Source organism: Dicentrarchus labrax, unplaced genomic scaffold (genome assembly GCF_905237075.1).
Source record: "Dicentrarchus labrax unplaced genomic scaffold, dlabrax2021, whole genome shotgun sequence".
Taxonomy (NCBI): Eukaryota; Metazoa; Chordata; class Actinopteri; family Moronidae; genus Dicentrarchus; species Dicentrarchus labrax.
This window is the reverse complement of record NW_026136722.1, coordinates 17,073,812-17,084,158: the sequence shown is the minus strand read 5'-3', so window position 1 is coordinate 17,084,158 and position 10,347 is coordinate 17,073,812. Positions and strand designations below refer to the sequence as shown.

The window sequence follows — 10,347 nt, the reverse complement described above, 5'->3', positions numbered from 1 at the left end:
AAATAAAAATCCAACCAAATTATCAAAGGTGCCCAAATGTCCACAACACTTACCGTAGCTACTTCATTTGAATGACAAAACTCATTCAATGAACCATTTTTCTGACTAAAAGTATACTTTTTTTTGGCTGCTACTATCCCCCACATCAATGTTATCCCAAACTGTGCAAACCTGTGTTGTGACAAACCTTGAACCATTTAATGAGTGTGTATGAGGGTCCCCATTATTCCCCTACCAAATTTATGAAGGTCCTAATCCAAAGATAGTGGCTTTGAAACATAAAAGAATCACACCACAGTTTATTTCAGCGGTTACTTAATGAAATATGTTTATTATTGTTAATGCCAAAGTATATGCTCAGATAATGAAGCAAGATTACATTATAAAATTAAAGCATTGAACATTTAAAAAAAAGACAAGACAGGTACACCATTTTTAATAATTCAACAAAACACTGGTATAATTTGACTTCAGTGTCTGACGATAAAAACATAGTAGGCACTTCATTGGTAATACAATTTAATCTTAAAATATATCTAGCTCCAGGGTGAACTCTAGTTTGGTTAACTAAAGCTAAAAGTGGCAACTTGTCCACAGGTCTTACATGAACCAAAGCATTAAAATACCTCACTATTCATGGGAAAGTGCAAGAAATGTCACATTTGATTTTTAACAACCAGAAACTAGAGTCTAAGTGAGGGTTTTAGCAGGATTACAGTTTGCCAGGTAACTTCTAAAATAGGGTTGAACAACTTCCCTGAACATTTGTTTATCAATAGCAATTAGGCAAAAAAGCAAAAAAGTAAATCAGCTACACAGTGATTCAAATGGTTAAACTACCAGCGACCTACTGTAAAGTGTAGTTAAGGATGATCAGTGATTTTCTGTTGTATGCAATGTTTAATCATATATGATTGATATAAAATGGATTTAGACATAATTCAAACATTAGCGGGATTTCGCTCTGCGAGTGTTGCCGCAAATTAAGTAGTCTGACAGAGCGCTATTATTTATCAATACTATGTATTTTATTTCATGTTTCGACCACTTTGTCACATGAAATTACTATTTCTGTTTCTTTTTGTTTCTAGATCTCTCTCCCTGGATAAAATGGCGACTCCAGCACAGCTTGTTTTTTCTCTGATGTCAGCAGACCTTTGCTCAGGGAGTCATGGATCTTCTGCCATGAGTCCATCTCTGAGCTCCAGAGTGCAGCTCTGGCTCTGATGAGCTGTGAGAATTCAGTCTCACTGCCTTTGTACAGACTGATGCTGTCCTTACAGATGAAGAAGATATCCATTCCAAGGAAAAGAGCATTGACTGCGATGAGACCTGCCCTGGCTGACTTGGAGAGGGCAAGAGGCCCTTTGACTGCTGCTTGACCAACATCTGGGATGTCTGAGGCCACCCTGGGAACGTTACGTAATGCTTTACCTTCCTGGACCACCACCTTGCCAGCACTTGTAAGCAGCTCCTCACTTTTCAACATCTTAACAGCAGAGGCAGCATCAACAAGTGAATCAATGCCTTTCCCAACAACACCAGCTTTACAAAGCACCTTGCCGACTCCCACAGCCACATCTATCGGGTTTGTTTCCCTTTTGGTCACCTCCTCCAGACAATCCTGGAGAGTCTGCACATCCTCCATGAAGCTCTTGAAGACTTCACTGGCTTTCTTTTGCTGTGTACGGTTTACTCCAATCTCTGTGGCAGTGGTAACAAGACTGTTGACTCCGCTGGTAACTCCCAGCCCTACCCCAGTCATCGTCAGAGCTAGAGACACTCCTGCTGTTACAGGGATTAATGCCAAACCAACAATGGAAAGCACACCTCCAACTGCCCCCACTGAGCTGCCTGCCACACTGGAGATCTTTGCCCCCTTATTCATCCTGTCTAGCTGAACAGCACTCTCTTCCAGGTCTTTTAGAAACCCCAGCATCCTGTGCTCTCGCTCTGTGAACTCAGTGATGAAGCCAGAACATGATTCCCCCTGGAACAAGAACACCATCCTGAAGTTTTGGTTCATCCTGATATGAAGAAAAGAAAAAATTAAGAAAGAATGAATAAGATGAGATATCCAAAAGATGAGCAGGTTACTTAAAAAATCCGTTTTGAACAGACACTAGGATGCTATAAGGAGCAATAACATTCACATAAAACAAAGATAAGCCAATGTGGCAACAATATTTCATAAAATAAAATAAATTACTAATTATACTGAGGTCTTAATTCCTGCTGGGAAAGCCCAATGCCACGAATTTAATTTAGTTTCAGTACATTTAAAGTCTATGCTTTGAGCTAAATGCTAACGTCAACATGTTAACATGTTAACAATAACAATGTTAACATACTGATTCTAGGCAGGAATGATTGTCATCATCTTGGCTTAATGTCAGAATCAGAATGAGAATCAGAATTATGTTTATTACCAAGTAGGTTTTTACACCTACGAGGAATGTGTCCTGGTGCATTGGTGCATAAAATATACAAATCACACAGAAAAATAAAGTGCTTTCAAAATATAAATAAATTAAGATAAGAAAGATGTGCTTACCTGATATCATCAAGCTGCTTAATGTGATACAACATCCTTTGTATGTCATCTTCGGACAAATCCACATCGAGGTCTACCACAGTTTTCATAATCATCTTCAGGTCAAACTCACAGAAGGAGCTGTGGAAGACACAGTTACATTTACTTCCTAAAATAGATGTTTTTATTTTGCAAAATCTGAATATTATTTTGAAAAAGTTTACCTTTTCTCCAGCTTCTCACAGATTTCCTGGGTGGTCTGAATGTATTTGTCCAGCTGATATGCTAGCACTTCCACATTCTGAAGTCTGGGAAGGAAGAAGACACTGGCATCTCTTTTAAACTCGAGGAGGAGAGGGCAGATTAGCCGTGCAGCAGTGATGACAACCTGAACATTTTCAAGGCTGATCCCTTCTGGTAGATGCAACACCTGGTTCTCTGTGAACACATGAAGGGAGGTGACCGCCAGCTTCTCCACTGAATCCAGGAAGCAGTCAAGCTTCTCCAGGCCTCCCAGAGTGTCCTTCAGCACAGCAGCCAGCTCCTTCTCCAGCTCTGCACGCCTGCTCTCTGCAGTCACCTGGGTCACCTTGCTCTTCATATATTCCCAAAAGGCTTTACCTTTGGTCTCTGACTTGGTTACATGGTTAAAGTTCAGGTCAATTTTGTCAGCCCTGTCCTTCATGTCTCTCATCATGTCCAACTCTGACTCCCTCCCAATCATCCATTTAGAGGTACTCTCACAGAATCCTCTCACAGTGTCAATGTAGATTAGAGTATCTTCGGTGTAGTGGCACAAGGCCTCCTGTAGCTCCTTTCTGCAAGACAAGACGACATCCAGTTTGTGAGATTTGAAAACAAATTCTGGACGATATTATGTCTCACAGTTAGTCTCACATTGCAAGACTGAAAAACTGAAACTGAAAAAGATACAGAACGTCTACAAAGAGATGCAAAAAGACATAAATCAACTATGAAGAGACACAAAATGACTACAGAGAAATGCGTGAACATTTAAAAGAAGGAACAAAATGATTGAGGAGGTACAAAGAGACAAAAAAAATAGCACAAAGAGAAACAAAATACACAAAAACTAAGTGTCCTAGTGTTAGCCTATCCCTTTTATGCATCTGGTACACATTTTGTGTTCAGACCAGACCTGATAATGTTGGCTGTCTCTTTAAATTCTATATATGAGTGCACAAAAAGGACATAAATACTGTATATAAGATAAACTAATTGTCACACATAGCCGACAGTATTTATAAACAAATGATACATTAAGGATTCAAACCACAAAGCCCACCCACATATGAAGGCCTATTACATACATCAGTAGTTCCCAACCTGGGGGTCAGAATCCCTCCAAGAGGTCACAAGAGAGATGATGATTGACAGGAATGAAGAGCAGTAAAACTACTTTAAAAACTGAAAATCCTTTAATCTTTGCTGTTTGACTGATTTAATGATACAAATGGTATGAAATTATTCAGGTTACTTTATTGTCCTTTCTATTTACATAAAATAGAATATGGGACATCAAATGGAATAAATTCAGATCTATCTATTTTCTAGTAATTTCCAACTAGTAATATTGTTTTGTTTTAGGATCCACAGGCCACAAAGGTTTGGAACAATGGTTCAATTCATGGTCATATGAGTTTTAGTAATTGTCGCGTTTACAAGATCTGACCAGCAGATGTCACCAGAGCACAAATGGTGTCGCAAAATGAGTAGATCAACAGGTATAATGAGTCCAATAGTGATTAAATAGTGTTCCACATATTCTTTGGGCCCAATAGTTTGCAATATGATAGATTTTAAACTGAAATTATTTTACGATGATTCACAATGAATAATTGTCTTTACTGACATAACCGAAGCTAAGAGCTGCTTATTTCTCTTTTTGTTGCCATTGTTTTTAAGATACAACATTAATTTCTAGGATCAGGTATGTAAGTGTGCACTGAGGGTTACAAAACACACTAAAAGGTCGGATTCATTGAATATCATATTATTAAGTTATTGTGTTCTTTATTGGAGTTTCTGACATCCCAATATCTGTCCGCTACCTTATTTAACACTTTACAGTTACTATTAGCTTTTCTCTCATTTTCTGTGCAGCCCAAAGGTTCAAACTCCTTACCTGGCTGTAGACATGTTTCCTCCTCTCTGTATGTTGTCTTCAGATCCTTATTTGGGCTTCATCGATTACCTGTGTGGTTAGAATTTAAATAAATCCAATCAAGATTAGAAATCTGTTTTTTTTTTATTGTGGCAAAGATCATCAAAACATGTTTTTGCCTGCTGATATACCTCAATCAACAATTGTGGACAAAACTTCGGCAAGTATGCACAAGTGTGTTTGGTTTTGTTCTCCTTTCTCCACGTCACCTGCTCAACTCACTCGCTGAGTTTTACCAACTGAGTTTTATAACAGCACAGTATCGACTGCGCGCCTGTGCTGGTTTCCTGTTTCCTGTTCAACGACTACCAGAAATATAGATGTTGATGATAAGACCCAAAGCTTTAAGTGACTGATGAAGTCATTTCTGTGTCTCCTGAGGGAGACCTGTTGTAACATACACAAAAGAAGTGGAGGAATGGTGAATAAAAGTGTTTGTGGTGCAGTTTTTTTTCTTCTTTTTGGGACTTTTGGCGTTCATGCGAGATTTTCGCCAGAACTCCAGTGGTCAGCAGTTCAGAAGTGTATTTAGTCTAAAGTTTATGCTGCTAAAGTATAAAAAATATGCTGGCCAACAAGTTGGTGGAAACAATCTCATAAATGTAAAGTCATTTTAGAATGATTTTTTATTAAGTTATTTACTTTTTTATAAAAATTTTTATTTGTAGTCAACACAGCTGTATGTTCATTTTCACTTTTACAAACTGACATTGAATGTATCAGTAACCTTAATCTACAAATGTGTCAATTTTTACAAAGAAATAGTGTACATTAATATGGTTAGTGTTAATTATAAAGTTATTCACCAATATACCTAGAGTACTAAGGCTTAAGAAAGTCGCTGACACAACAACTTCTACAAAAACAGTGTTTATTGTTCAAAAAGAGCAAGTTTAAACCAGGTTTTTTTGGGTCAAGATAGTTCAGACAGAGTTTTACAGAATAAAATGTGTTTAACTCACAGGATTATTGATAATGATGTTACCTGTGCAACTAATTTACCAAAGTTAGTGAATACCGTAATTACACCACACGAGGGAGTACAACTGATTTGATTTGGTTCAAGTGCCATCCAGTGATGGGTTACCAATAGGCATTAAGATGAGTCACTATATAGATTTAAATTCTCATTGAAAAAATGTCTGAGTAGACATTTTCCCACCTAAATTAACAGCATGGAACAGGGATTCTTAGGTTATTGTAGTTGGCTTTCTACAGTTTCCACAAGTTAGATTTAAGACTTTTTAAGACCTTAAGACCATTGTGAATGCAATGTACAACTTATTTCACGTCCATTTGTCCCTTTGGACTTTCTTATTTTTTTTATCCTTTTGATGTTTTGTGTATCTTGGGAATCTCTGGCTAAAAAGGGCACTTTTATTTTAATGTTATTTTAAAGAATTTCAATTGCATCCTAACCACCTATGATGGAAAACACACAAACAACCTAAATTGTCTAAGTTTGATCAATCTCGGGTCGCACTGACATATTGAACAATACATACCAAAACATTCAAACTTGCTCACATTGCTCATTAAAATCAGTAAGCAGAAATAATCACCATCATCATTGTATTTCAGCGTCTGTATGCTTGACATGCCTGAGACAAAAAGGGGTTGTCTGGGGTGATGTAAGTGTGTGTTGCAGGTACAATGTCTGGCACATATTGGTGGAACAACACAGTGGCATGATGTAGCCTTCTTTCCAGCTCTTTGAGGCGTTGGATGAGAGCAACCATTGTACCAGGCCAGTCTGTCTCTGATAACAAAGCACAGAAAGGCATGCTGCTGGTGGAGATGGTCAGTTAGAGTTCTCATTTGATGGTAAAGCATCTTCATGGGGCGTCATTTGTTCACCTACTCAGACCACCCAAACTTAATTTTCTTCAATCTGGAAGAAGACAAAAGAAAAGCAGAGTGCTATGTCATGTTACCAGGTAGTTTAAAAAATGATTGGCAGCTAATTACTACATAGTTAATAGAGTGATAACAGCTGGATACTGATGTTACAAAAAGTAAAGCACAAGCTACTGTGGTACACCTGACCAAACATTGTAGATGTAAAGTACCATCTAGCAATATGTAATATTTACTTTATAGACCTTAGTTTTGAATTCAGAGATAATTGTTTACTCTTCGTTAATTTGCAGTTGGTATTTGATATAGTTTTACACCCAAAGGTCTTTTAGACTTTACACTGATGAAAAGTTTCTGCATGATTTACTTTTTAAAAAATCAAGGCAACTTTTTGCATCATATTATTATTTAGATGTAGCAAGGCAGGTCTTTGTAAAAGCTACTTAAGTTTTTGAATGTAAAGCCAACTTAATTTTAGTTTCAACATATAACTTACTTGAAGAGGTATCTACTTCTTTTCTACAATTGGGCTAGTGTCATTTTAAAGCTATGTTTTGTTAAGCCCCTTTAGCAAACTAATGGTTTGCTCTTATGGGAGGGGGTGTTACGAGTATAGTGTGGTGTTTTGTTTTGCTTCTGCCCTGTTCTGTGTGCCCTGTTCCAGGTATCGCCCTCCCCTCCGACAATACTTCATCAATCAGTCCAACCAGCTTTAAAACAAGGACAACAGCAAGCAAACTGCGAAACAGAGTTGTGTTGTGCTGTACGTCGTCTGTGTGTGCGTGTGTGCTATTACTGAAACAAAAACCATGAAGCAAATAAACACTTAAGGTCAGCCTCCCCTGAGAGAGAAATATTATTTTCACTTTCTGTTTTAAGAAAGTATATTTCTGTTGAAACCTTGAGCTTTTCATTTGTAATTAAGACATTAACCTGATTAATAGATAGTTTTGTTGGTACATATTATTCAGTTTTTCCATTTTTCTCTTTTCCTGGGTTATTCATTAATTGTTGCTCCTCTCACCCCTGGATTTCACATTTGAGGTTGTAACACAGACAAATGCCTGAGCACATGTAATAGGGACCATGTAACTGGTTTGATTGTGACAGACAGCGAGACATATAATCTTATATATGAATTGCCTCTAGGCCTATAAACCACACAACCACAGTCTGATCTGCTGGCCACTGAGCAGTTCCACCGAAGCAGTTGGGGTTAATGGCCTTGCTCAAGGGCACCTCAGTGGTAGAAAAAGCCAAAGTGTAAAGGGGGTCTTTGCAGAATGATGTATGTACAGAGTTTTTAGGTTTGATTGTAAAATGAAAACATTACAAAAATAACACTTTGCAAGGACAGGTAAAGCTGCTACCCCCACTGACACCACAGCTATGGAAAACTGGCTCCAGTTTCTGAAACAAAATTCTCAAGCTTCATAGTGGCTGAATATAAGTTAAATCAAGCAAATGCAATAACATTATTAACATACTGATGCTAGGCAGGAATGATTGTTACTATGGTCATCATCTTGGTAACACACCACCAACTATGTGGCAGATTCTAGTGAAACTGGATCATATTTTATGGAGAAAATGTTTTCTGGTTTTCCCCTTTTTCCCCCTCTCCTCCCTCCTAGCTGTCCTTGCTTTCTCCTACTTTAGGCCGCGCCCAGATGAAAATGAATGTAGTGCTTCCAGGAATGTTAAGGGGAATTTACAAACAAAGAACCAGTAGTCAGTGTGTTTAAGACAAAAGTAAAAATGAAAGTAATGTCCTTAGTTGACCCACTGAAAGTCAGGGTCTATACAGGCAGACAAAGCCTGTATTGAGGTAAAACAAGTACCCCCACTGACACCACAGCTACGGAAAACTGGCTCTTGTTTCTGAAACAAAAACATTTGGCTTCTCTGTTTTCTGTTACAGTAAATGTATATGGGAAAAAAATTAATGAATCATTTTAAAATGCAGCCCATTGCAGTTCCAAGGTGAAGGGATTTTTCACATAATCTTATTCTTGTAACTTAGTGACTGAATGACATATAATGCATCGAGTCAAACTTCATAGTGGCAGAATATAAATCTAATCAAACAAAAACATACAGCCCATGTTCATTAATTTGCAGTTGGTATTTGATATAGTTTTACACCCAAAGGTCTTTTAGACTTTACACTGATGAAAATTTTCTGCATGATTTACTTTTTAAAAAATCAAGGCAACTTTTTGCATCATATTATTATTTAGATGTAGCAAGGCAGGTCTTTGTAAAAGCTACTTAAGTTTTTGAATGTAAAGCCAACTTAATTTTAGTTTCAACATATAACCTACTTGAAGAGGTATCTACTTCTTTTCTCCAATTGGGCTAGTGTCATTTTAAAGCTATGTTTTGTTAAGCCCCTTTAGCAAACTAATGGTTTGCTCTTATGGGAGGGGGTGTTACGAGTATAGTGTGGTGTTTTGTTTTGCTTCTGCCCTGTTCTGTGTGCCCTGTTCCAGGTATCGCCCTCCCCTCCGACAATACTTCATCAATCAGTCCAACCAGCTTTAAAACAAGGACAACAGCAAGCAAACTGCGAAACAGAGTTGTGTTGTGCTGTACGTCGTCTGTGTGTGCGTGTGTGCCATTACTGAAACAAAAACCATGAAGCAAATAAACACTTAAGGTCACCTTCCCCTGAGAGAGAAACGCTATTTTCACTTTCTGTTTTAAGAAGTATATTTCTGTTGAAACCTTGAGCTTTTAATTTGTAAGTAAGACATTAACCTGATTAATAGATTGTTTTGTTGGTACATATTATTCAGTTTTTCCATTTTTCTATATTCCTGGGTTATTCATTAATTGTTGCTCCTCTCACCCCTGGATTTCACATTTGAGGTCGTAACACAGACAAATACCTGAGCACATGTAATAGGGACCATGTAACTGGTTTGATTGTGACAGACAGCGAGACATATAATCTTATATATGAATTGCCTCTAGGCCTATAAACCACACAACCACAGTCTGATCTGCTGGCCACTGAGCAGTTCCACCGGAGCAGTTGGGGTTAAGGGCCTTGCTCAAGGGCACCTCAGTGGTAGAAAAAGCCAAAGTGTAAAGGGGTCTTTGCAGAATGATGTATGTACAGAGTTTTTAGGTTTGATTGTAAAATGAAAACATTACAAAAATAACACTTTGCAAGGACAGGTAAAGCTGCTACCCCCACTGACACCACAGCTATGGAAAACTGGCTCCAGTTTCTGAAACAAAATTCTCAAGCTTCATAGTGGCTGAATATAAGTTAAATCAAGCAAATGCAATAACATTATTAACATACTGATGCTAGGCAGGAATGATTGTTACCATGGTCATCATCTTGGTAACACACCACCAACTATGTGGCAGATTCTAGTGAAACTGGATCATATTTTATGGAGAAAATGTTTTCTGGTTTTCCCATTTTTTCCCCTCTCCTCCCTCCTAGCTGTCCTTGCTTTCTCTTACTTTAGGCTACGCCCAAATGAAAATGAATGTAGTGTTTCCAGGAGTGTTAAAGGGAATTTACAAAAGAGGAACTAGTAGTCAGTGTGTTTAAGACAAAAGTAAAAATGAAAGTAATGTCCTGAGTTGACCCACTGAAAGTCAGGGTCAATACAGGCATTTATTAATTGTTATCAGTTTTTTTTAGATATGAAAATGTATTGCCTGTAAAGCAGATGTTTGCTTCCAGAGTGACAGTTGTAAATGTGCCCTTTCTTATATTTGCTGTTTGGAACAGCTGTCTGGAGGAAATCAG

At 37.8% G+C, this 10,347-nt stretch overlaps 1 protein-coding gene across 2 annotated transcripts in view; it reads right to left on the bottom strand.

Moving 5' to 3' along the window:
• Window positions 1-311: 311 nt before the first annotated feature.
• The window catches only part of LOC127356217 (uncharacterized), a 59,416-nt gene continuing 49,380 nt past the window's right edge, over window positions 312-10,347 (bottom strand). Inside the window, exons 1-5 of one of the 2 annotated variants that reach the window (XM_051387792.1) lie at window positions 4,850-5,018; window positions 4,680-4,748; window positions 2,758-3,351; window positions 2,555-2,674; window positions 312-2,027 (exon numbers count right to left, since the gene is read on the bottom strand). In XM_051387792.1, coding sequence (XP_051243752.1) covers window positions 1,088-2,027; window positions 2,555-2,674; window positions 2,758-3,351; window positions 4,680-4,693 — 1,668 coding nt within the window. In that variant the 5' untranslated portion in view covers window positions 4,694-4,748; window positions 4,850-5,018 and the 3' untranslated portion in view covers window positions 312-1,087. Of the gene's footprint in view, window positions 2,028-2,554; window positions 2,675-2,757; window positions 3,352-4,679; window positions 4,749-4,849; window positions 5,019-10,347 lie in introns of those variants that run through there. The other variant, XM_051387790.1, reaches the window with a different exon arrangement.